We start from the raw sequence: 26,828 nt of genomic DNA on the forward strand, positions 1-26,828 counted from the left end.
ATAATTCCGTTATTCCAGATCTTTGTTACTCCTCTCATTTGTTAACACCCTAATTCACTTTAAAGTAATGTCACGCAAAGTATCTAATTTATTGAGGTAATTTGGAAAACGACATGTTGGCATAAAGCATTAGTTGTGTGTTTTTAAATTACAATATACACAGGTATGTCTTCCTCAGAAAAAGTGGTGCTGGTATTAAAAGCTGTGATTGATTTTTCTATAATTATTATCTGAGTAGTGGACAAACATTTTGGTGGTTCACAGTACAAACCATACTAGTACTCTCGTGTTACCAGCCCGGTGTTTCTGTACTAACCCTTTTCCTCCCGCGTACCTCTACACCAGCCGCCGCAGTGGGTATAAGGAGTCTTCGTACCAGCAGATGGACTGGGGGGAACTGGGGTCCTTTGGACAAGGAGGCTGCCAGGCCGTGCTCGTCCGTGTTCTTTTCTTCGACTCTGTCTGTCTGTCTGTCCTTCCTTCAGTGTCAGCTTTGTGCTTTGTTTTGTTTTTTCTTTCGCCCCATCCTGCGCTACCACCAGTTACAGCTCTGTCAGCCCAGACTGCTTCGTAGCAGCAGCTGTCGAAGCTCCCTTTTCGTGCTCATTGGAAGACTCTGGGAGAAACAACTCTGTAGTGACATCCCGTTTTCTTTCAAGTGACCTCAACTCTTCCGAGAACAGCTCTGGTCCTCATCTAAGCCCCCTCTCTTGCATGTAGGACCCTCGGGGAAGTGTCGTCTTCGTCAAGGGATCCAGCCATGCCCACCTTCCCCTGCCTCTCAGCTCTTCTCCATTTTTTTGTCCTGTATCTGTCTGACTTGGTTCACGCAGGTTGCGAGATCTCTGGGGCAGGATATTTTTACCTTTCTCTGTGTGTGATATGCTGTATGAGCATGCAGCTCGACACAGGCTTTTGTTGTTACAGCAGTGTGAGCTTGAGGTTTCACTGGTTTGGAAAATGCTTGTCTTCTGCACATCTTCATCCCAGGCACCCATCTGTCCTGCTAACAGAAGGGGCAGCTACCAGTGCAAGTAAGACATTTCCTGTGGGAAACTACAGGGAGAATGAACACATACTATTTTGTTCCCAGTAGTTCTACTGAATTTATCTAAACGCCCTGGGAAGTCCTTTTTTTCATCTTCCTGTTTCAAGACCTACTGTAAAGCAAGAGGGCCACGGGAACCTGGAAACCCCGGATAAAGCTGGTCTTGCTGTACGCATGTGGGTGTTTCATCTGCTGTACCTGCTGACCAGACTTCCGCTCAGTCTGGCTCTGAACCTATCCACCTCACTTCAGGGAGGAGGAATTCAACTCCAGGTCTTCTCTGAAGGTGGAAAGTGTGCAGTGAAGGAATGAACAAAAGGGAGATGAATTTCACCTGACGTAGCCATCGACAAGCAATGGGCTGTGCTTTAGTTAGGCATCTCTGTGCCCTCCAAAGTCATGAGGCAAGATGGGCACCTCCAGACTGACTCCACGCTACGGCAAGTGAGATAAATCTCTTTCTGAGGGTGTCTGTCTCCTCTCTTTTTCTCCGCTGGCTCCAAAGGGAGCCTTAATGTGACGAGTTCAGCAGGCACTGCTGTGTAGTTAGCTAAAATGACGTCAGCCCGTGTCAGAGGCCGATTTGGTGTGTAGGGTATCAAGTTTTACAAAGTAGCTAAAGCCAAGACCATAACTGGTGAAGGAACTGGCCAGAAAGGGCTTTTGCCATCTGTAAAATCTGAAGATACTCACTTGGTACCTACAAAGAATGTCGAGTGAGGTAGAGAGATTCCTTGACTTACTATGTTACTCTGGATTCCTATCTCTGCAGCTGAGCTTTGCAGCTACTCAGTAGCCATCTGCTAGCGAGCACAGCTGCGGCAGAGCCCAGGTTCAGACTTGGAAGCCTTTTATCCTCTTGGGAGGCCCTCAAGAAAGGCAGGGAAGCCGCCTCCGCTTGTCGGTGATCCGGCGGATGTGTGCCTGCCCTGCGGAAGCGCACGCAGCCCAGAGCGATGGCAGTGTCTCTCAGAGGTTCACACCTCGACAGTCGTTGCTTCCCGACGGACAAAGAGGTGATGCTTCACTCCTCAAGCTTCCCTAAGCTTTGGGAGCACCGGAACCGCCTTGCACGTTGGTACGGGCTTGATGCAGCAGTCCCTGGGGTGCTGACTGCGCTGGCAAGGGGTGCGTGCTGTGATCCGTAGAAACCAGCCTGCGTCTGCCCGCTCAGTGGGAGCTGCTGCTGCGGTTTCTTGGGCAGGGGAGAGCGGAGAACAGCAGTGCTTCACCTCGTGGTTTGTTTCTCCACATTCCTCTAACCAATTCCAGATTGCTCGCTCTGGTTTTATTATGTTGGCGATTATTTTTTTTCTTTAGTGTGTTCTTTAATGTTGGATGGATATTTTTTTTTCCTTCTGTTTTTTGTAATAATTTAATGGGATTTTTTAAATGGCTGAGGCAATCTCGGGCTCTGGCCAAGACAGGCAGTTTACCAGCTAACCCCCCCAGTCTGGGAGGGTGGGGGCACATCACAGGACTTTTGCTTTTTTCCTGTCTCCTCCATCTGTTGGTAGGACAACTTGTACCCACTGTCTGGGGATGGCACTGAGGGGCTTGAAGGAAACAAATAAACAGGTAAGAGTTTTCTTGCTTTCTATTCCCTTCACACGAGCTGAGGACTGCAGCACCCAGGTTCCACGGATTTAATGTGTCTGGGATTGATTCTCTCCACTGGTATCAGTAGAGTTAAGGGAAAACATATGGAATAGCTTTGTCTCAGCTCCTGAAGTGGTTCGTGGCCAACGCGCTGTGTGTGAAGAATGAGCACGGTACGTGGCCGTGAAATTCCCCACCCAGCTGAGCAGCGTGGCGCTGGCATCCTTCAGCCCCAAACAAATATTTCGAGCCTGATGTTCAATCGCTTTAAAGCATCAAGAGCTCTTACTGACAGGATGCAGACCTGACCACTAGGCATTTTGTAATTATATGTTTACAAATAGGCTTTTTTTTAGTCCTCATGGTATCCTTTTAAAAAACAAAAACCACAACAAAACCGGAGTACTATTTTTTTTTTCTGCTTCCTTCTCTGTTGCTCTGGTGGTTATAAAGCAGGAGTACACTTCAGTTGGTACAGTGCAACATGCAAATTTTAATTAACATAAACCATAAAAAAACCAGCCTCTCTCCTCACTTCAATATGCAGATTCAGTCTGTAATTCTTGCTAGGTTGTGATGAGAGAAGGACACTGGGTCATTTTTGGTTTATTCCTTTGCATGTTTACTAAGATTCCTTTTTACAGTTTACCAAATCTTAGATTTTGAGAGTCAATGCAGTAGAAGGCACGTTTGTGTCCTCCAAGCTGGGCAGCCCCCGCAGAGACACGATGCTGAGATAACAGCAGGCAAATCCAGCCTCGGGGAAAGGCTGGGCGAGAAGAGAAGAGGAGTCTTCTGGCAAAAGACTTCTCCAGCAAAGGGTCTGCGGAAGTCAGGAGAGCTTGTTCCTCTCCAAGCCTCCCGTGGGGTTGGTTCAGATGAATTATTTCTTAATTGACTGTCCTTGTTTTCAACTGAAACACTGGAGAGAGAGTTGAACTAGGTGAGCCCAGGTGCACACCGAGTTTGCTCTCCTGAGGAAGGCTGTCGGGAGCTGGCTCACAGTCCACCTGTTCACAAATACCCGGAGGATCTGGACCAAAGAGTTGTTGTGCATGTGAATTTCTCTTCAATAAAGAAAAAAAAAATATCAAGGAATGTCTTCAAAGCAATTTGATGATGTGTGTTTTTCCATAGATCTCTCTCAGGGCGAATTGTCGGAGGAGTCTGGTGGTTCTTCACTCTCATCATTATCTCTTCCTACACTGCTAATCTTGCTGCCTTCCTTACGGTGGAAAGGATGGTTTCTCCCATAGAGAGCGCAGAGGACCTGGCTAAACAAACCGAAATAGCCTATGGCACTTTGGATTCAGGCTCAACCAAAGAATTCTTTAGAGTAAGTCTGCTCGATCTCCGTTAGAACTTTTCTAAACTGTAAGTGCCTAATACACGGTTTTCAGTCGTTTGTTTTTACCCAACTGTAATAGCTGTTCTGGTGAAAGCTGCTTTCTGCAATCAGGACAGGCCTGAGTGCAGATTTTAATATCAAAAGGCATTTTATCAAAGATGGGTGGTTTTGCTCAACCCGAAATATCTCAAGATGGAAAACCTGACCTCTGCTATCATGGGAATGTTTTTTTTTAACCCCAGTTTCAGAACCTCAGTCTGATGAGCAATAACGCAGTCGTTAGCACAATATTTAGCAAAGAAAACTCTTGGAGGAGTGATGCTCTTGACCTACTTGCTCTGTTTGCCCAGCTGGCAGCAGTTAATGCCATCCGACATCCGTGTTCACTTGCCAGAATGAGAAGGGGGATGGGAGCCATGTGTTGCCGTGCCTTTCTATATGGTGCAATGATTGCTGCAATTGTTGTTGCGATGTCTTCATCGCTCGCCAGCGTCTGGCTGTGGCTGTATCAGGCAGTTCAGGGGTGAAGCTTCTGTACCCCAGAACACCGGTGTGTATTGACCTTGGTTAGGGAAATGCTGGGTTTGCAATATTTGGGGGTAGGGGGGAGCATATGCTTTTATTTAAGATCATCCTTTCTTTCTCCACTTGCCAAGCCACAAGCTAAACTGCAGAGAATTTGGTGAGGGTCATTAAAAACCCGAAATGTGGCCTCAGACCGCTTTTATGTATCTAAATACGTTGCGACCTGAAAAGCTCTTATTTCTGGCCTTTCCAGGGGCGAACAGAAACGCTCAGCCCTTTCAGGGAACTCGTGGTTCTCTCTCAGCAGTGGCAATCAGATGCCATTCAAACCAGCATTTTTTTGTAGAGAAGAGTGGTCAGTGCTGCAGGACTAATTATTGCCTGTCACGCATGCTGGCCAGGTGCAAGTGGGAGGGAGGAGGGAGACAAAAAAAAAAACCACCCTTGCTGCTGTAGGCTAATGAAATACTGAGGGCTCCTTGAATAAATACTGATGGCTCCTTGGATTTGCTTAAAATTTCAATACACGGCCACACACACACATACATGTATGTATAAATCTGATGTAAAGCTGGAATTGAATACAAAGGTATTTTATGAAGCTTTTGTGCTCTGCCTTCCTTATAGGTATTGTCTTTATATAAAAATAGATGCTCGGTAGTTCTTAATTAACTGTGGTGGCTGGTATGTTATAAAGGGTTCTGTTTGTATTAAAATCCTGTAAGATAAACACTGACCTTGTAAGGGTGACGTGAGTGTGTAAAAATTTGTGTTCGGTTTAATTATCAGCCTGAGGCAGTATTATCTGCACAGCAAAAACGAGTTGAGTGGACCTGTCAGAAGAGGTAGCACAACTTGATTAGAAATATTGGTGCTGTTTACAGTCACTGCACAGTTCTCAGGGGGAGAAAAATCTTCTGAGTGTCTCGTTACCGTTAATACAGAAAGAGGGATTGTATGGGGGTGTTTCTTCATTTCCTTAATAGTTTGACAGAACAAGGAAATCCCTTCTCACGGGGAGATCAAAGGAATGAGTGTTGCATGTGAAAGGGTACAAAGCCGAGTAAACGTATGAATACTTTGTTGTGCCGTTAATAATAGTCTTGAGATGAGCTGTGACTCTCTCCTGGTGCTGGAGAGAGCGTGGCTGTAAATGAGGAGGATCCGTCGGGGGCTGCCAGCTCCGTCGGGCAGGGAAGGAGCAGAGCAGAGCCCCGGGAGCGGTGGAGCGGGACGTGACGCCTGCTCTGGCTGATCCGCATGGGCCACGCGGGAAGGAGAATGGGCCCTAAGTGGTGCTTCTCTCCCCTCGGCGTTCTCAAGGCACACAACATAATTTCAGTTGTGTTAACTTTTGCAGAGTAATTAATTTGAATAGAGTGATGCAGCCATGAAACTGTTGTCATTGGAGTCGTCTTCAGTTGATTAGAGAAGGGCAAAAGCTTTGCCTTAGGTTAAATGCATATGTTCACATAAATACTTTGTTGTACGGTCTTTATTAGCTACTTAATAAGACTATGCCTGCTCCGTGGTTTGGGATACTTTTCTCCCTGTAAGCTCTTTTCTCACTACTGCTAGAGCGTCGGGGGGAGTGATAGTGGTCTGAGTCAGAAAAAGCCGTGAGTTCTCCTGGGTACAGTGCGATGCTTATTCCCTCTGCGAGGGGAATGTCCTCCTCCGCCCATTCCCCACCAGCATTTAACCAGTTCAAGCAACAGTTGGCTGAGTGGGTCAGGATCGTCACCCAGTGAGAAAGGAAGCTTCTAACTGAGGGCATGGCTACGTGAGGAGGTTGGTGCAATCCTTGCTTACGCTGCTGATACGTATGGACGCGCACTCTGGCTGTGGCATGTGAGAGGTAGCTAAATCTTCCCGAGAGATGGGAGAAGTTACCTGGCTGCGAGCAGGAGGTCAGACCACATGCAGAGGCACCAAGAGCAGTCGCTTGGCTTTATAGCTGGGCCATGACTTCGCACAGGAGGCGCAGGACAGAGTCTCTCCAAGATCCCATAAAGAAGCTTGTGTGGGTGTATCTCTTCCTAGAGCTGTAAAGCTAAAATGTTCCTCAAACAAAGATATTAGTCAGACATTGATCGTAATGGCTGCTGTTTGGTCGGTGAAAGGTGCCAGACTGACAACAGCAAGGAAAAATTGCTTCCTACTGCATCATAGAGGGACCGCACATAAATGAGCTTCAGATACCCACCATTCACCTGCACGTGCCGGAAGGAGCTCCTGGAGAGCCTTCAGTCCACGGCTCCTTCCTGCCAACCCCATTTCCAACTAGGATCACTTTTGAAGGTTTCTTTTACAGGGATACCTGTCTGCTAGGAACTGGATGGATACCAGCCCCTCATTTCAGAGGAACAGATGGTAATGACTTTCAGCCACTTCAGACCTGGGCAGGCTCCAGCTAGTGACCTATTTCATAGTGTTGCCTGTTTCCCTAAACATCGCAGTTTCTCCCAGATAGACCCCATCCTGGCTATGTCGATTAAAGCTAGATGCACCATTGCTGGTTCAAGCGCACACGATGACTGCTGTCGTCATGACATTGCTGCTGGCATGACATTGCTCTCACAGTTACAACAAGAGATTATCTTTTATAACAGTTTCACAGCAAGCACTATCCACGCTCCTCACTTGTTGGTGACTCCCTGCGTCAGGACATTTGTCCCCCCACTATCTCTAAGAACCAAGTGAGCCTTCCTGTATTTTCATGGTTGCTGCTTGTTTCTGCTCAGAAACATTTTACATTTTGCCCTAATTAGCTTATAAAGGCATTTAAGTGGCAATCGATAGATTACATCAGTTGCCTTTTGGCTTTCAGAGGGCATTCATTCGTATTGGAAAGGAAAAGAAAGCACCTCTTAGGTATTTATTAACATACAGTTTCAGATTAAGGACTCCAAAATACCTCTTTCTCCTTCTTGAAAACTGGCAAAGGCCTGTACAAGAAACCAGTTTCAAATCACTAAGCTACTACTTTTAAGGGTGTATCTTTTAGAATTAACATCTTCTAATGCATTCAATTAAAGCTTCAGCATATCTGAGCAGCTCGTCAAATCAATATAACACCATTTAATCCAAATTCAGCACTGAGCCTAAGCATAATACCACAGCCTAATAGGTTTCACACCTCCAATATGCATATATTCAAAAGGCACGACCTTTACAACCAATTAGTAACTCTTATGTAAATTTGGCTGTATTTAAACTTCAGTAGAAGCAGAACGTGTTTCTAGGCATTTAGAAATATAAATTGCTCTTGAATTTATGGTGGTTTCTTTTAATGGATAGCAGGTATCTGCGTTAAGAGGCTTTGGTAAAATAACTTGCAAAGTATGTGTTTGATCATTGACAAACACAGCTAGAACAGTTTACTGAAAACCTGGAATTTCAGAAGTTGTCCTCGAAGTTGATCTCATGTGACAAGGCTTTACAGGTTGAAGGATTTAGCAAGATCTTGCATCCTTTTTGTGGGAAATTGAAGGCCTCTCATATCACACCATTACCGATGCAGTTAATCGCTGTTAACTAAAACTAAGGAAAAAGGAGGACTCAAAGGATGGATATTCTATTGTCGAACTTTGTATTTTTCTCAGCAGTGGTTTCAAGGATGTCCCTGACAAAACGACTCTGCTATCCAATGGCTCCCCCGTGCCTCAGATGAAATGACTTGCTGCTCTGAAGTCAGTCCGTAATTTTTTCTCCTGGGAATGGCATTAATTGCCAGGCCTGTTAGGAGTTTCAGTAGAAAGACCCAAGATCCTTTGGACACGATGGTTCCTGCTCTTATAGTTGGTTACTCCTACCTGGTTCAGTTACCAACTTACCTGGTTGGTTACTCCTCCAGGTTCAGATGTGAGGCCTTTGTGGACTTCATTTATACATAAAATAGTATATAAAGCTGCAATTTTTAGGACACAGGAAGTCATTTTAAGGATGGCCCCTAAGATGATCCCTCTGTTTGTCTGTTCTTGGTTTCATTAAGTCTGAATAGTTCAGGAAGAGCGGATAGAAAAGCACGAGATGCCCTGGCCAGAGGCTTTGCATTTCTGTCTGCGGCTGTGGTTGCCCATGCTGAGGAAAGATGCTTTGACATGGAAACAGGTACCAGAAGCAGCATGTAAATACAGCAAGGGGACTGGTGCGAAGTCTTTTGAAAAGAACTTTAAGTACAACTTGTTTAGCTGGTAAAACTGAAGTTGATATAGAAAGTGATTTGTTGAAAAGAAAAAAACCCACCAGACAGATTAGCGCCAAAGCAGAAAATAAACATTTATCTGAAAAAACAGCCGCTGGATCCCACCCCAGCGCGCAGCGTGCGGAGAGGTCTCCCCGTTAGGTCCCTCCTGGGCCCTCGGTCAGGGCAGGCTGCGGCAGACGAGGCTGGTCCCGTGGACGGGCAGCCGGGCAGGAGCTCAGCATCATCCCAGACCGGTCAGGGAGAGAGGGAGAAATAACGACCGTCATGCGCCCTGAAGCACTGGCATATTACACCCAGTTATAAGATAAAGAGCTCCTTGCTTCCCTCTGATGATAAGGTTGTCTGAAGACAAGAGGTAGGGGAAATAAATTCCACCATCAAGCGGTTTAGGTAAGGAAAAGCCTTGAATTATGAACCAATATCTGCCATGCGATTTTTATGCATTCTGTGCAATCAAACGATATTGAGATCATCATTAGAGCCTATTAAAAACACCGTAATGAACTCTGTGCATGCAGCACTCAGGGTTTCATCTGTAGTTAAACTCTTTGATTTTTAATTTCAAATTTTATTTTGCTAGTGAAGATGAAGGAGTTGTTTCTACACGGCATTCGTACAAATGCTTTGCTTTTGCCTTGGGATAAAACTGTGATTAGCAGTTTTAAGCTTTTTGTGTTCTCGGCATCGAGCAAAACACCACAGTCATCATAACAAATGCCTGACAGGAGTATTGAAGTGTGGTTGTATTTATGGACTTTAAAGAATAGAACATCACAGAAAAGTGATAGCTTCGAATATGAGCTGTACAGATCTTTGATAGGCAATGTGGTAGCAATTAATCAGAAAAATTACTGTGTTTTAACCGTTTTTCCACACAGAAAGTGTGAAAAACTTCTTTACCTATATATTCTCTCTGCCTTCCCTGTTTGATGTAGGTGGGGGTGTGCACAAATATTAAAAGGTGAATGTACGTGTGGAGAGAGATCACAGCCCCTCCACTGCGTGAATGATAGAGGGTCGACTTGTGGGGCTTTTTTCTCTTAATCTCTTGAACCTCCTTTCTGCCACATGGCTAACAGGCAGTTTTAAAGACAGAAGGTAATCAAATGTGACATAATTACAAAAGAAATGGTTTCCCATGAAGTGATCTGATGTCTTTAAGCCTACGGATTGGAGAGGAAAATGTATCCTTACGGGAACTAAAATTAAGAGCTCATCCATCATCCACTCCTTGGAAAGGAAACGTTTGGATAGAACAGGGGTTAAGGTTGCTGAACCATTTTACTAATTTCAGCAGACAAGCCAGGATTCAACGAAGCTTTCAGTCAACACTGAGATATTTGAATAATTCTCTCCTTTATCTTCAACAACAGATGCCATTCGTCTATCAGTCAGCAATACTTGTGGTTTAGGCTTTCCAGCTCACCTGTGTCTCAGTACTGCTCAGAAGTCGATCTCTGTAAGAACAGGGCTGCCGGCTGCGCCGCAGAGGTGACGTTTTCCCTTGGGTCAGGCAGCGCGTGCGGGTGCAGCCCGCGGTGAAGCCCAGCACGGCAGCTAGCGGTGGGTTAACGCCGTAACTGTGTCTGCACCGCAGAGGCAAGCGGAGGGCACCTGGGGGAAAAAATCACTTGCTGTTTGAACGCTCTGCTTTTTGGAGAGCAGCTCTGTGATAATGGTAATGACGTTGCTCAAGACAGCGAGGACCCCGGTTTTTCAAGTCTCTCCTACTTTATGTAATGCTGCTGTGTCACATTAATACATGCTTGTTAGGGATTCATTTAAAATACATGGGTGCTGATAAATTACTCACAGCACTGCTGCTGTTGCTTTTGCATAATTAGAAAATACATGAAGGTTTAGAAACTCTAATGATGTGAATATGAAACATCCCCTCTTGCAATCCACTGGGATTTCTCCATCATTGCCCGTATATTGGCCTGTTCTGTCTGGAGCTGAAAGCTCATTAGACCTGAGAGCGTTCAGATCGTGTGCTGGAAACGCCGTTCTCCGTGAAATTATTACGGGCCAAATCCAGAGCGGGGCTGATGTGCTGCTCGGTTGCCCAGACAAGACTACTCCGTTAAACATGGAAATATGCCCCGTAGCCTGAAGGCTGACGTAACCCCCCGCTCCGGCCGGCTCGGACGCATGCTGCCTCCTGCTCCCCAGGCAGATGGACGGACGGACACACGCGCAGCCGTACTGATCCCTGTCGTCTGCCCGCGCAGCCTCGCAGCGCGCTTCCTCGGGGCGAGCCCTGGCTGTGAATCACGAGAGGATTTACAGACACCTCGTTTCTTGGTAAAGACTTTCATTTTAATTTCCCGATCAGTGTTGCAGCGGGGAGGAATGGATGGCAGCAATAAAGCGAGGAGATGAATGTAGGCGTAGTCTGAAGTTCAATGTTGTGCCAGGAAAGGACGTCTTAAAATCTTGATTTACATTCTGCTACTGAGACTGTTACTGACAAGTCAGTGATGTCTCGTTACAGCCGGCGTGACTCTTGCCTTGTCTGTTTGTATGAGCGGAGCTCACTCCAAAAAAAAAAAAAAAAAGCCTGTTAAAGCAGCTACAGCACATCACCTGCCTGCAACCAAAGCTCACGTTTTCAAAATGACCACGATCCACAGGAAGAGAAAACTCTTAAAAATATTGTATTATTTTTATAAGATAAAGGTGGGGGGTTTTTTATCAGGCTACTATGTATGTCAGGTGTGGAAAACCTGTGGCGTTGCTGAAGCCCGGAGGGGTTTTTGCAAGCTGCTTCGCTGTGTGTGCAGCGCTGCCGTTGAGCCTCCTTCCCCACCGCCGCCGCCGCCTCCGCGACCTCCCGGCTGGACTCCGGTCCCTGCTGCGGGAGGGGAGAGACGCTGGCGGTGGGGTGAGAGAACAGTCACTGTCCTCACAGCCCTCGTACAGGGGTTGTCTGAGTCTTGACCTGGGGCATCCCAGAGGAAAGCGGGGTTTATTGGCCTGATCCTTCGGCTCTCAGGGCTTCATTTGCCCCAGCTGGGAAAGACAGATGTGATTTCTAAAGCAGAAGTTATAACGTCATTAATTAGAACAACAAACCAGCGTGACAATGTCTCCCATTGCAAACTTGACTGCGAAATATTATTCACCAGTTCACCCTTTCTTTTAGGTTTATGCATACGCTATCAAAGATTTGTGTATTCCTGCAAAGATACAGACTAGTTTACATGCGCGTGCTTGAACCTGGCTTATCGCACAAATTCATAAACCGTGGTCAGTTTGGTAGATTTGGGGGTTGGCCTTGCTAAAAGAGAAATGCTCTGTGCATGCTCACGGCATCCGACCTACTTTCTTCTGCCGAGAATGTAATAAAAACAAGAGGTTCATGTAATGATGGGATTGATTTTGCTGTCCATATAGGTAAGTAAATTGCTGGCATCACAAGTTATCTGTGGCTAAAAGCTGTGACATTGATCTATTAGACTTTGCCCTATGACCTTCAGTAAATGACATTTCTGCTTTCATGTCCGCACGTGGGAAAGGGGACTAATGGTGCCCTCTGGCCTTTGCGAGACCTATTTTTTCCTTCTCGGTAAAAAGCTTGGAAATCTCAGGCAGAGGGACCTAACTAATAATATTTATCATGTTCTTATTATTAATGTAGCATCAGTAGGCCAGCCGCCGTGTGCTCCAGAGCTGGCGTTGGGCTGGGGGCTCCAGCCACTGTCCCTCACTGCTCCCAGAGGCAACCGTGGCAGGGGCAGCTCGACCTCAGGCTTGCAGGGGGGGGGCAGAAAGGCATCAAATCAAACCCTCATCCGAAAGACCAAGCCAGTGGTTGCCACCCCGTCGCAGTTTGCTGTAGTGAAAGTCCAAGAAAGCAAGTGCCTACAGCTGACGGATCTCAAAGTGATCCCCAAGCCAGGCAACAGTGGTGCTACCGCGGCAGTCTTCTGGCGGTTTCTCACTCCTGTTCAGTAACTTGCTTTTTAATGGCTCATGAGCTACTGGATTCATTAGCTGCTCTAGAAGAGCTAATTGCACACATGGAAGAAAAGCAATGAGTGATGATAATGAAGCTAAGGTTCATGCTTAACTACCTAAGTTCGTATCAGTGAGGCGTGCATCTATATAAAGGCAGCATGTATTATTCAGATTAAATACCTGCACTGTTTTTAGTACGGACCTTTGTGTTTTGTATCAGCAGCATCTGTCTGACTTAGGGCTATAAATTTCCCTTGTTAAAGAGCTATAAAGTGGTCATAGGGCTGGTGTAGCAGAGGAGCGTGTTAACTCTGCTGCTTTGGGTCCTTTGTTGACGTCTCTGCCTACCTTTGTGTGCGTGCCGCGGGCAGGGTGCTCCATCCGCTTCGCCCTTGTCTCACCCCCCTTTGCTGCGCTTCCCTCTTGGATTTATGGATTTCAATGTGTGCTGGCTACTCCAGAGTATATTCAAGTTTACGTAGCCTGGACCCAGCCCTGAGACCAGGCAGCTGTAGCTGGCTTTCTTCTGGCTCTTCTGCCTCTCCAGTATGCCCATTCCATTTCTTACACTGGTACTGCCCAGAATGAAACGTTCTCCTGTTCTTCCTTATAGCCCCGCTCCTGGATTAGTGGGGGGACCTTATCACTTACTCTCCTCCCTCTTTTTTTTTTTTTTTAAGCTTGTTTATCACTCTCTTGGTTTTGAAGACAGAGGTAAAAAAATTGACATCAGTATAATCTAAAATTTTAAACATACAGAGTAAAAAAGGGAGAAGATATAAATGAATTTTAAAAGTAAAATTCATTTGGGTGAGTTTGGCTTATGACTGGGTGATTGGCAGTAATTACCTATAAGAGAACATTTTGAGCTTGACTGCTGGGACATAATTTCCTGGTGCCTGTCATAAGAACCAAAGGACCATTTTGGTCATTTTAATAAAATATCCCAATGGGGTGCATGAGGTGGCATTTTGAAGAAGACCCGGAGGTTGCGGAGAAGGTGGCAGAGGGGGCAAAACGTTCTAAAATAGGCAAAGGGCATCCCTGTGACAGACTTTAACTATAGAGGAGAAATGCTGTTTCTTTTATATATAATAGCTTCACCGCTACTCAGTAGTGGAGGAGGCGATGCAATGTCACTTTTAGCAGAAGCGTGAGACGGATGTCCGCAGAGGGGGGAGGGTAACTCAGTCAGTGGGAGAAGGCTTCGGTCGCAAAGATATTTTAGAGCTAAATTTAACCAATGTCAAGGAATTGTCCAAGATGTGCTGGGTTTTGCAATATATCTCTGGCGGGTTGGGATGTGCAAAAGTGAAGCCCAGGCATCTGGTCCTGCTCAGCTGGAGCTAGGTTTGCGGGTGCTGGGGTTTCGTAGTTGTTGAATGGATTAAGAAATAACGGTAACCGAGAGGTAAACCTGCCTCTGTCCAGCTCACTTTGTGATGCTGTGGCACGCTGTGGGTTCGTTTCATTTTTCATTTCGGTACTGTTGCCAACCACGCATCAAAACCAGGAGAACCAGAGTGAAAGACAGTGTTTAAATTGTGGACTGATTGAGTTGGCACTTTCTTTTAAAAAGTACCGGTTAGTACCGGGCCGGGTGAAGCGACTCCTCAGCGTGAGAGCTGCTGGCTCTGCTGGCAGCTGCCTGCACCCTTGTGCTGAGGTGCGTGTGGCTCATAATTCTGCATAAACAGCTCTGAATAAAGAAAAAAAACCCCAGCACTATTGACAAAGCAAAGGCCAGCTCTATTTATATCTGCAGTAAGGCTGCCATAATGAAAAGACGCTTTAATGTGTCCCAAGGCCTAGATGAAACACTGAAAATGTTGCTTTTACGAAAAAAATGATAATAATATCCCCTTGAAATCCTGAGGAAATGTGTGTGACGGACTTCCTGAGAGCAATATCAAAGAAAGGAAATAGGAGTTGTAGAGCATAGGGAGTTACTGCAGTTACGGGCTTTGAATTGGTTGAAATCTTTGCTTTTAAGTTTTTTTTCTAAATATCTCTTTAAAAGTAACACTTTAATGAGAGGGAAAATGTTTTACTGCCGCTGAACTCTAGCAGCAGTGCAGATCTGTCAGATCTTACCTTATTTTGGAGCGTAAATCCTTTCTCTATGGTTGCTCCTGCTGTCTGGCCCCTCGCAGGTGTCAGACTCCTGGGGAGGCACGCAGTCGCTGGCGGGGGCTGCGAGGGGCCGCGTGAACGTCTGCAGAGGAGGACAGATGGGTGAAAATGTTCTTTCAGCACAGGATTTGCAGTTTTATAGTTAGGAAAGAAATTTTCCTTTTCTGAAAGTCTTTTACAGGCTTCTGGGTTTTTTTTTCCTTATATCTAATCTAAATCTCCCCTCTTTCAGTTTAAAGCCATTCCCCCTCGTCCTATCACTCCATGCTCTTGTAACCAGCCCCTCTCCAGCTTTCCTGTAGGCCCCTTCAGGTACTGGAAGGTGCTCTAAGGTCTCTCTGGAGCCTTCTCTTCTCCAGGCTGAACAACCCCAACTCTCTCAGCCTGTCCTCACAGGAGAGGTACTCCAGCCCTCTGATCAGCTTCGTGGCCCTCCTCTGGACTCACTCCAACAAGTCCTTGTCCTTATGTTGGGGGCCCCCAGAGCTGGATGCAGTACTGGGGGGGGGGGGGTCTCACGAGAGCAGAATAGAGGGGCAGAATCCCCTCCCTTGACCTGCTGGTCACGCTGGTTTTGATGCAGCCCGGGATACGGTTGGCTTTCTGGGCCGCAAGCACAGGTTGCCAGCTCATGTTGTGCTTCTTGTCCACCAACTCCCCTGAGTCCTTCTCCTCAGGGCTGCTTTCAGTCCATTCTCTGCCCAGCCTGTGGTTGTGCTTGGGCTTGCCCCGACCCACATGCAGGACCTTTCACTTGGCCATCTTGAACTTCATGAGGTTCGCATGGGCCCACCTCTCCAGCCTGTCAAGGTCCCTCTGGATGGCATCCTTTCCCTCCAGCGTGTCAACCACACCACACAGCTTGGTGTCATTGGCAAACTTGCTGAGGGTGCACTCGATCCCACTGTCTATGTCGCCGACAAAGATGTTAAACAGCGCCAGTCCCAGTACCGACCCCTGAGGAACACCACTCATCACTGTTCTCCCTTTGGACATCGAGCCAGTGACCACAACTCTTTGAGTGTGACCATCCAGCCAATTCCTTATCCACTGAGTGGCCATCCATCGAATCCATGTCTCTCCAATTTAGAGACAAGGATGTCATGCGACACAGTGTCAAATGCTTTGCACAAGTCCAGGTAGATGACGTCAGTTGCTCTTTCCTTATCCACCAATGCTGCAGCCCTGTTGTAGTAGGCCACCAAATTTGTCAGGCATGATTTTCCCTTAATGAAACTGTTTGCTGTCACAGATCACCTCCTTATTTTCCATATACCTTAGCATAGTTTCCAGGAGGATCTGCTCCAAGATTTTGCTGGGCGCAGAGGTGAGACTGACTAGCCTAAAATACCATCTTTCATGTCATCTCATTGCATCTGACCAGCTTTAATCAACTGATTGTTTCATGTCATTGAGCAGATGTAAGATACGGCACCTGGGGCGGAAAACGCCCGCAAGCCCTTCTGAGCAGGTTTGCAGGTTCCCCAGCTCCTCTGGTGGCACCGTCCTTTTGTCTAAGAAGCCTCATCATAAATCACTATTTTGCCCTCACTGTGAATTTAGGGGAACGGCTGCAAAGAGTAGCACTAACCGAGCAGGATGCAGTGGCTGGAGTCCCTCACCTTCCTGGTCCCCACTCCCAGGACATCCGTGGGTCCTCACTCAGACTCCCCCAGCCAGGCTCTGGCCGCTCTGAAACCAACACGTGCCCAATGCGGTTTATTTCTAGCTTGCATTTTTGTCTCCTTCTACTAGATCAGACTGCTATACCCATTTAGTTAATTTGATAATAACAAGATATTATGAAAATCCTACTTGGCAGAAGAAGAGGTAGACAATGATGATACAGAAATGTACTGATTTTTATTAACCACATCATCCAAAAGAGTTAAGTGAAGGGAGCAAACTATAAAGCTTAGGTTATTTGTTAAAGTTGAAAAGAGATCCGGTTTTGAGCCGTGGAATTTGGGGGTTTTTTTGAAGCACGGATGATGATATTCACCCTTTGCCCTTGGAGCAGGGAATGTGCTTTGTTTGGACCATTTGCAGCCCTGAGTGTGCTGTTGGCACTCATCAGATAACTGTTATTATTAACAATGCACAGATGTATTGGCAATTGCTTTTAGGTAGTCAGGCCAGCTGGAAAGAGTATGAAAGAACTTATTAAAGACAGATATTCCGGTGTGAGTTAGAAGATGAAAAGGAATTCTGGTTTATCTGTGTAATTGAGGGCACACTCTGCAGAGGAAAACAAGCAAAAGCATACGTAGTGCACGCACAATTTTTGAAGGCTAACCACTTTAGCTTGCCGAGAGGTATAAAGAGAGAGAGTAAAGCTGTATTTTTACCTTCCTTTTGTCCCTTAGATGCCCATTTGCAAATATAAATGGGCAGGTGCGTTTGTGTTATTTGTGTTCAAAGAAGATGAAGGTTGTAAGGACACGCACCTTACCACGCTCCCCGCCACGGCTCCGAGCCCCTGTCCCCATCTCAGGTTATTCGGTGTTTGCTGTTGCAGGGGGAAGCCAGGCAAATCCCCTGGTTCCCTCATTTATCTGTGCGAGGACCATTTCAGGCCCCATTTATATCCCCCTTCCTCCCATCGCTTCTTCACTCCCGGTGCTGGACAACGGAAGCCGTACAGCCCGTCTTTAGCCAAGAAACGCTCTCAGCTGAAACCCCTCTTGCTTGTTTTTCGCACCCACCGCCCAGCCAGCTCCTGATGAAGCTGCACTGTATTGTCGTCTCTGCTTTCCTATTGTCCATCGGGCTGATTTTAATTGCTTTGCATTTTCAGTTGTTTTTCAGCTCATCAGGAAGGATAATTAAAATAAAATCTTGCCCCCCATGCTGCTCTCCATCAGTCGTAGTGACACTAGCTGAGCACGTTAATGTGAAGAACGGTGAAGGCAGGGCTTGCTCCCTGTGAAATGTTGGGAGGCTGGTTGTTAAGCATTACGTTATTCAAAACACATTAAATTGTCCTGAAGGAGGAGGAAACATGTCTCGATCATCAAGCTGATGGACATTAACAGTCTTCTGCCACAAGTTTGTTAAATTTGAACTAGATTTAGCTACCGCCTGCCTCATTCCCATTCTGCAAGGAAAGCTGTGGACAGGAACCTGGCAAGGAGTAGGAGGCATAAATTCGAGATACCCGCAGCTTGGACCGAAAGCCTTATATAAATCCTTTGGATTTCTAGACTTTAGAGAAATACAGTTGGCATTACTGCCTTCTGTCGACCAAGCAGGAAAGTTGAACCGGTAGGCCAGGATACGAATGCTTAAGAGTCTGGAGGTGGCTTTAAGATCTGGGGGTGGTTTAAATGTTACTGGTGGGGAAGAGGGAGGAGGGGAAGTAACACATTTCTCAACGTTTCCAGGTTTACAAAACCTGTATGCTGAGCTAGAGGCTGTTAGGATTGGCTCAGTCTCAAAACAAGGAAAACAGGGGAAAAGAAAAAATACATATATGCATGACACGCAAGCAGTTAACCAGCAATTTAGCCAGCTTATCGCTAATATTTGTGTTTGCTATCTTTTAGGAAAACGTGACACTGAATTTTGAAAATTTGACCATTGATTCATAAAGGATTTTGTAATTACTATTCATACCCCTCATGTGAGCATTGCTATTAGAAGCCACTAGAGCTGTCCTGGTCTCCTGTATCATAGACCCGCCATCGCCGCTGTGAAAAGCGGACTCCTGCCTTGCCGGGAACTCGTAATAAGCAAATGTCTGTGTTTTCTGGCTGTGAGTTAGCACAGAAAACCGATGCTGAGTGAGGACTTGTGCGAAGAGGAGAGGCTTCTTCTGCATCTGTTGGCCGTGATGGATGAGCTGGGATTTAACGTCCTCCCTCTGGTTCAGTAGCAGAGCAGCACGCAGGCAGATAAACCCACTGCAGAGCCGGAGCCGGGGCGCTGGGACGGGCACACACCGTTTCTCATTCTGACTGCCGGGCTGCCAATTACGTGGCAATTAGCAGAATAAATGTCTGAGATATGTTTTCCCCTCCCCAACCGTTTTTATGGTTTGGTCATTGTTCAGGGGGCAATGCGTCTCCCTCCGAGCTACCTTGACTTTTTTATTTGTTAGCCTTAATCAGTTACAGGGTCGTAATTCTACCTGTAAGCCAACTAAGCCCAAGCAGCTCAGTCTTGTGCCCTTGCCAACACGGCTCTTCATTTCCCTCTTTTTCGTCTCTCCCAGAGGTCAAAAATAGCCGTCTACGAGAAAATGTGGTCTTACATGAAGTCGGCCGAGCCCTCGGTGTTCACCAAAACGACGGCAGACGGGGTGGCGAGGGTGCGGAAGTCGAAGGGCAAGTTTGCCTTCCTGCTGGAGTCCACGATGAACGAGTACATCGAGCAGCGCAAGCCCTGCGACACCATGAAAGTTGGCGGCAACCTGGATTCCAAGGGCTATGGTGTAGCAACCCCCAAAGGCTCAGCATTAAGGTGGGTGGAATAATATAACAATATCCATGTTGTTATAGTATTCCACCTACCCTGATGTATTGTGTTGTCATTTTCTTTCTTGTGGATTTTGAGGTAACTTTAAAGTTTTAAATCTTCGATATTCCATGGAGTTAAATAAGACGGTAAATTATGGTTTCGTTTATTTAATGCATCCATTTTTTTAGTGTTCTCTTCGTGTTGTCCTTTCTGATTGTTTGTTGCTGTTTTAATTTTACAGTTCAATGGCTTTTTCAATTTAAATGGTAAAAGCCGAGTTAACCTGCCATATGTGACGAATGTTAACTGCATGATGTGGTGTTCTTGTTACCTTTTTTCTCAAAGACGATTTCCCCATCCCGCACACTTCAGTTTTGAGCAAATGTTATCCTCCATGCCACCTTACAATATTTAACCCTGTATTTGCTGTACAGACATTTTGATAGCTCCACGTTCTGTGAAATTTTAGCCAATTTGTCCTCTTGTGCTCCTTTTTTTATACGTTACGATTTCCTAAGCATTTGTGCATTTTTTCTTACAAGTTATGTTTTATCGTTTCAAGAAATGCTGTTAACCTGGCAGTATTAAAACTGAATGAGCAAGGCCTCTTGGACAAATTGAAAAACAAATGGTGGTACGACAAAGGAGAGTGCGGCAGCGGGGGAGGTGACTCCAAGGTCAGCCTCAATGTCACCACAATCGGGTACCTTAGCAAAGAGTAATCGGCAAGGCTGTTATTTTACTTCTCAAGGAAAAAAAAACGAAAACAAAACCAAAACCAGATTAAAACCATTTGAATAATTGTGGTGGGGAAAAAAAAAAGCCATTTGCTTGCCCAGTAGCTCTTTCAAAGAAACGGTCTTAAAATATTGTCAGCAGGCTTGGTCGAGCTTGGAAACCTTATTTAACTAACAGATAGAAAGTCCGGTATTGGTGGGACCTGCGCAGAGCAAATCAGGACTTGTGACTGTACAAGACAGCAGCGATCACATCTGGCCGCCGCACTAACCCCTGAGGACACGGCTTCGGTCCTTCTCCATCATTTAGCTGTGATGCAGAGTGGGGTTTGAGAGGCTTTTGTCACCAGGATCAGCCGTGCCGGCACAGACCCGGAGGCGAGAGGGTTCCCTTCTCCTTTGCTCTTTTGGGGAGGGGTCAAGCAAACCAGTACGGGCATGTGCTGCTTCGCTGGCCTGAACTGGTGCCCCCCAGAGCCCCACGGAGGAAGCCTGGTCTCCGGAGACGGGCTGCTTGGGTGGGTCTGTAGCTCAGGGAGGGGAAGGGTGGCTGCTCATCGAACCGCAGCGTGGGGGGCAAGAGGGAAGAGTTAGGCAACGATCATAGCAAAGGCATAATGTTACGCAGAGATGGTAGTCGCCCATTAATGGTACAATAATAGCAATCACGGCAACGTTTAAGGAGCTAGAGCTTGCAATAGTCAAAGCTGAAACAGGAGAGATGTTGCTTGCAACAGGGACGTGTGTTGATGCACTAAACTGGAAATGAATCTTAAGAAAAGAGGTTTTGGTAGTTTTGCCTAGAATATTCCAATGTCAGCTTTTGTACGCCACTGACCAGTCTTCTGCACGCGCTTGCGCAGGAGCACTGCGTCTGTGTTTGCTGTGCGGATTAAAACCCCAGCTCCAGTGACAGCAGTGGCAAAGCTGTCGCTGCCTTCTGCTCAGCTCAGGCTTCCCCCAGACCTTCCGGCAGCCTGTGCGGTAGCGACACCCTGGAAGTTGCTTTAATGAGCTTGTGTATTGCAAAAGTTAACTAGTGTGCTTTCATATTGCCAACCTTAGCCTGTAAAACTGGCAATTTCTGCAGTCTTTAACCCGGTGAGGAGAAGCTGTAGCTAGAGAAGGCGGGGTACTATTGGTTACCTTGGGTACAGGAATTACCAAGAAAATTAATTTAAAATACATTATCATACTGAAAAGTACTGAGATTAATTTTCATAGCGACACTCTCCTACAGCTAGTAAAACCAGTTCCTTAGGGAACAATAACTCCTTATCTCCCTTATAAAAATGCTTCAGCTTTGGTCCAAAATCAATAATAACAGTATTTTCCATAAACTACAGTTTCGGACAATTACTGCAAATTACTGCTGCGTTCTATTAGTAAGAGTTGCTTACAGTTGGCTACGTAGGAAATTGCTCAGCTGCTCATCTCTGATGTTAGCAAAAGCCACTGTGTAGTCATAAAGGAAGGAAAAGCTCTCGGATTCGGGTTTGTTCAGTAACTGGAGGTCCACACTGCTCAGCAGCAGCCTGGCCACGGGCACCAGCTTTTTGTGCTTTTTAGCTCTGCTGCTCATCCTTCACGCAACATTTTTATATAATGCTATACTTGCCAGTATATTAAATGTTTAATATTCTTCTGGGATCCAGCATCGCATTGTCTAATGCTGCCTCCGTGAAAGAAAACTCTGTACAAACCGGTGTCACTGAACTTCATTGCTTCAAGTTCATTGAATTAAACCCAGCCAACTAATGCGTACAGCCCTAAGGAAACTAAAAAGGATTTTTTAAATGGTCATAATTAGGGCAGGGCCATCCTTCTGTTTTCGCTTGTGCCGAAAGACCTTTCCCAAAGAGCGATACCATCCCTGGGCGCTGGTCAGGGAACGTGCAGGGAGTGGAGGCAGGTGTGCTGTGATATACCATGGGTGGGCGTCCAGTGACGAGGGAAGGGGAGCAAACACCATGACGTCTGCTTTGCTGTTTTAATCTGTAAATCACAAAGCGCTGTCTTTCCACAGTTTGTCATACCACGCTGATGAAGGACAACTTGTTTGTTTGAGCTACAGATGTTGGCTCTGGGGGTCACGGCTCAGCCGGCAGAAGTCCCCAGGGAGGAGAACGTGGGTTGGAGAAGACGTCCTGCAGAAGACTAAGCTAGGGGAGGCGGTGAGGGGGTTAGCTGTTCCTAGAGATGTTGTAAATCAAAGGGCTTTTTTGTTACGAAGTGGCTTTTCTTCTGAGGTAGCGTTTTGTAGGTGCTGAGTGCTGCAGGCTGTGATGGTGTGGCGTTGCAGCAGATGGGCAGATGCCTTCCCGGCAGCACCCACCCCCATCGTCAGCCGCTAAGCCTGAGTTCAGGGGTGCCCCAGCCCCGCGGGAGCCCCGCTGCCCTCTCGGGGAAGGTGAGCACTGGTGCTGCCCTCCAGGCACTACAGCCCTGACAGTCTCGCTGGCCTCTCTCTCCTCTCCTTCCTCCCACCAGAAGCCTGAGTTGCCCTCATCATCTCATCCCATCTCTCCAGTCAATTGTTTATATGAACACGGCTTCATTTATAGAGCATTCCAGAGAAGTCGCTTCAAAATTGTTCTTTTTTTTTCCTTTTCCCTTAACGGAGGTGGTAGCCAGGGGGAATCAGAGAGGACGGGGTGGGGAAGGTGCCTCAGGTGGAGATGCAGAACTCGGCCCCCATCACCCAGGGCGGCACAGGGACCATTACTCCCTCGGGGCAGCTCTCTCTACCGGCCAAGCTGACAGACCACCTCTCAGCTTCCCCAGTAGAGACCCAGGCTTGGGAAATCGCCGCCCCGAGTTTGTAATCAGCCGCTTCCTACCTACTGCCAGGAAGTTGTGTGTAGCTGTGAGTCGTTGCAGGCTGATGGTGCCGGTTTCTTAAGCTGAATTCCTCTGTGCGCTCTGATACCCTAGCTCGTGCTGAAAGCCAGAGGTAAGTACGCAGCCTGTTCGCTTGTGGCAGTGCCCATCGCCATGCCGCGAAGGACCCAGTGACCCAGAAAATGCCCTCCCGTGCTCATCCTCCCTGCGGTGTAGCACGCGGTTCACCTGTGCTTGGAGACGAATGAGTCTGAGTTGTGAGTTCACCTCTTGTTACCGTATCTTCATCGCCACTGGAAAATGAAACAGTGACTTCAGATTTCACAAGGATTCTGAGTCTCGCAGCGGGAAAAAGAAAAGGTATTCGACTGACTTTCTGCAAGTTTTTTAAATCTGTTTGGTTACGCAGACTGTAAGGTTAGTCCTGCGAGCATCCCGTGCTCCTGGGGTCCACTTGTAATTTCAGACTGAAGAGACTGTGCTGTTTTAATGAGATTGTTTAAAGGCCTCGGCTGACTATATGTCTCATTTTCAGTGGTACCAGTATACGCCAGCGCTGGTGAGGAGCAGAGGGTGCCAGTCTGCCCTTGGCTGTCAGTACTGCCCTGGCGAAGGGAGTTACCCCGTTTCGGTAGCGGTCCTTATTTAAGAAGTCCGAAGGGGAACGTGCTCCATCCATACGTAATTTGTCTGTGCTGCATGTCAGTATGTGTGGGCTGACTTGGCTGGTGCAGACATTCTGGTACGTGCATCAAAATTTGTTCACTTGGCTCTCCTAAATGAGCGTGAATTTAGTTTCATCCGTTGGATTCATGGCAAAATTACGCCGTCTTCAAATTCTCTTATACATGTGAGCCGAGTTCTCAATCATGAGAGAATGCAAAATAGCAGTTGCAAAAACCCATATTCCAGGAAATATGTTAGAGTGTATTACGAGTTTGGAAACTAATTATTTTGTTTATTATCCAATCCTATCATCTCAGAGCTGAGTGATGGCTGAATAGGAATTTAACAAGCAATAGACAAAAGGGGATGCAGACAGCGGTAGCAGGCTGAGTGGCTTCAGCGAAACTAATTATTCAGTTGCATAGGAACAATTTTCTGCTAAGATAAATTTCTATAGTTCTGCTGTTGATACATTTCTTGTATTCTTACACTTTCACGGTAACATTTAATGACAACCAACACAGAAGGAGATTGTCTGAATGCAGCATCTCGCCAACTTCACGTGCCAAGATTCCTTGCTAGTTATTTGACTTAATTTCCTTAATACAATTCTTTTTTTAGGCTGATATCTCTTTTGGAGTACATCTGTGAGATGACACATAATACTACTTCATTTTTCAGTTCTTTCTTTTTAATCGTAGGATTACTTTTCCGGCGTGCTAGTTGAGTTCTGCCCTCAGAGCCATGCTCCATAAAGCATCACATTCCCAAGCCCTTCCAAGCTGTGAGTGTGGCCATTAGCAGATGGGATTTGTTCCCCCATTTCTCTGTGCTATTTTGCTTTGATACGTTTTCAGTGCAGCCGTTAGCATTTGTGGCATAATTTTTTTTTTTTAAGTGGCATATTTTTAGAAGAAATCTGTTACGCATTATTTTAGATGATACCTGACATCTAAAGAGCACCATTGCCAAATGTGTTGTGCTTTAAAGAGAACGTTTGGGGAAATGACTATCTTAAAAAGATGCAGCGCAATTTATTTGAGCGATTTGTTTGAAATTATGTTCATCAGCATGAATTTATTTGCCACCCATTCTATAGGCCTGGGTTATGAGCTGGAAAAAGATAAAATGGCTGGTCAGAGCCAGTGATAGTAGCACAGAGCTAGGAAAATAATATGAAATTATTGTATTGTGCAAATTAGTGACAAAGCAAAATAATACTTTAAAAGGAAGACATCAGAGTATTTGTTTAATTGACAGCTATTACTTTATAGAATATTAGGAAATAATACTGTGTATGTTTTGTGCCAATAATGAAGTCTTAATGCTCTAGAAGTTCATCGGAGCGTCTCGCTTAGCGCATTGCCAAGAAGGGCAGAGAGCCTGCTCTGGTTTGCAGAAATGTCTGTGCTGTTGTGCAGATTGTTTGAGGGTATTTTCCTGGGAATGTAACGAGGAGACTCAGAACGAGAATTTGGGACGGGCAGGTTGCCCAGGCTGGGAAGGAGCCGGTGGAGCCAGGGCTGGCATCTAAGAATCGGGAACCGTTTTGGTTTGCCTGTATCACCTTTATCATCCTGGGCACGAGCTTTGCTGCCTTGACGAAGCTGGACCTGAGTGTGCAAGGAAACGCGCTTGTGCAGTGTTACTCGCGGCAGAGCCGGGCCTCGTGCGTGGCACTACGTGCTGCCTTTACGGCCGCAAGAAATCTTAGAGAAAGACTTGTGACTCATGCACTCATTTTGATAATACCTGCGGTGCTTAACACTTAATTTCCATAAATTGCTTGCATGAGTCGTTTATCCTGCATTGTAAGCATCCGTATGGGAAAAGCCAAGGCAGAGCTCCTCGGGACTGGAAAAGGAGAAAGGAAAACCAGCAGCTCGAAGTGGGGAGCAGGAGCAGGGCCCTTCCTTTGAACATCTCCCTGGGGGTCTGGGCTTGGCTCTTTCCTCTTTAATGGTAACTGCTGTCACTTAACGTACACAGGGAAAAGTAAATACCTTTCTTCTTCTTCTTCAAAGTAGTTCTAATGTTTCAGCATTGAGCTCACGTGGACACAGGCACTTGCGCTGCTCTGGTGGATCGCTCAGCGCTCGCCGGCACTGTAATCATGGGTTGGACACCTCTAGCTTTGTACAAGCGACGTAGCTGTTCCTTGAATGTCTTGTGTAGCCTTTGGACTCGGCAGCACCTGCCTGCGGCCTGCTGAGGAGCCCGAGAGCAGGAGTCGCAGAAGAAGCCATCCCAAGAGGAAATAAATCATAGAAGACGGGGGGAAAAATGGATGCGTCTAGAGGCAAGAGAAAGAGAAGGTGAGGGGATAGCCCGCACGCAAGGTAAGTTGAGTCTCTTGCTCATATCCATCCAGGTTAGAAAGGATTCAGGCAATGACAGGAGAGATCCACATTGCTGTTTCAGGTGGCGTAGGTTTGAGCGTGACATTAAGCACCTGTCCTCCCTTATTCCGCCTCCCTGTTGGGGTAGCTCTTCCGCCACCTCGCCACATCTGTGCCTTGAGTCTCGGCACTGCTGTAAATGAACTACAGTGACTTGTTATGGCTTGCATTTCCTAATCCAATAGGCGTGTATTATTGCATTAGCACTTGGCACTTCTATTAAATTATGATCCTGTTAGTACAGAGTTTAATTTGTTTGAGCTACATTTATGAAACATATAAATATAGTTTCCTCGAGACAGTTGCTGCTGCCAAACACAGGCTGCAAACTCTCTGCAAAGAGTGGAGGAACTTGTCCTCTCAGCTGGTAACACATAGAATCATAGAATCATAGAATCATGGACTGGTTTGGGTTGGAAGGGACCTCAAAGCCCATCTAGTTCCAACCCCCCTGCCATGGGCAGGGACACCCTCCACTAGCCCAGGTTGCCCAAAGCGCCATCCAGCCTGGCCTGGAACGCTGCCAGGGAGGGGTGGACACTTCTGGCTCCGTGCAGGTGTATTCAGAGTGTGTGTATGTGTTACAACGGCATCGTGCTTCTGCGTATGTCTTCCCCGTTGCAGCAAATACAGCATCAGTTAAAACACTTGAATTTAAAACGCATACCTTAGTGCAAGGGAAAACCCCACAGATTCCACAAGGATACAGCGGTTGCCCCAACCTGCTTCAAAAAAAAAAAAAAAGGCAAGAAACCTTGAACCGACCAAAAGAACACTATTTATGGAAAAACACAGCAATGAAGACTAGAACAAGGTTCTGTTATGGAGAACTGTGGCAGCTACTAAACACTCAGCAGTAACTAAAAAAACCCACCCCCGATGGATGATTTGCATAGCGTTCAAA

General features: G+C 46.4%; 1 protein-coding gene across 6 annotated transcripts in view; it reads left to right on the forward strand.

Annotated features, from left to right (window-relative positions):
• GRIA3 (glutamate ionotropic receptor AMPA type subunit 3) overlaps positions 1-26,828 on the forward strand; it is a 158,494-nt gene that overhangs the window by 115,193 nt on the left and 16,473 nt on the right. For 4 of the 6 annotated variants that reach the window (XM_054839114.1, XM_054839116.1, XM_054839115.1 and 1 more), the window contains 2 exons: positions 3,785-3,983; positions 19,037-19,284. In XM_054839114.1, the coding sequence (XP_054695089.1) occupies positions 3,785-3,983; positions 19,037-19,284 (447 nt within the window). Of the gene's footprint in view, positions 1-3,784; positions 3,984-19,036; positions 19,285-19,843; positions 19,959-26,828 lie in introns of all 6 variants that reach the window. The other 2 variants (XR_008578911.1, XM_054839113.1) reach the window with 1 other exon arrangement.

Source organism: Grus americana, chromosome 12 (genome assembly GCF_028858705.1).
Source record: "Grus americana isolate bGruAme1 chromosome 12, bGruAme1.mat, whole genome shotgun sequence".
Classification (NCBI taxonomy): domain Eukaryota; kingdom Metazoa; phylum Chordata; class Aves; order Gruiformes; family Gruidae; genus Grus; species Grus americana.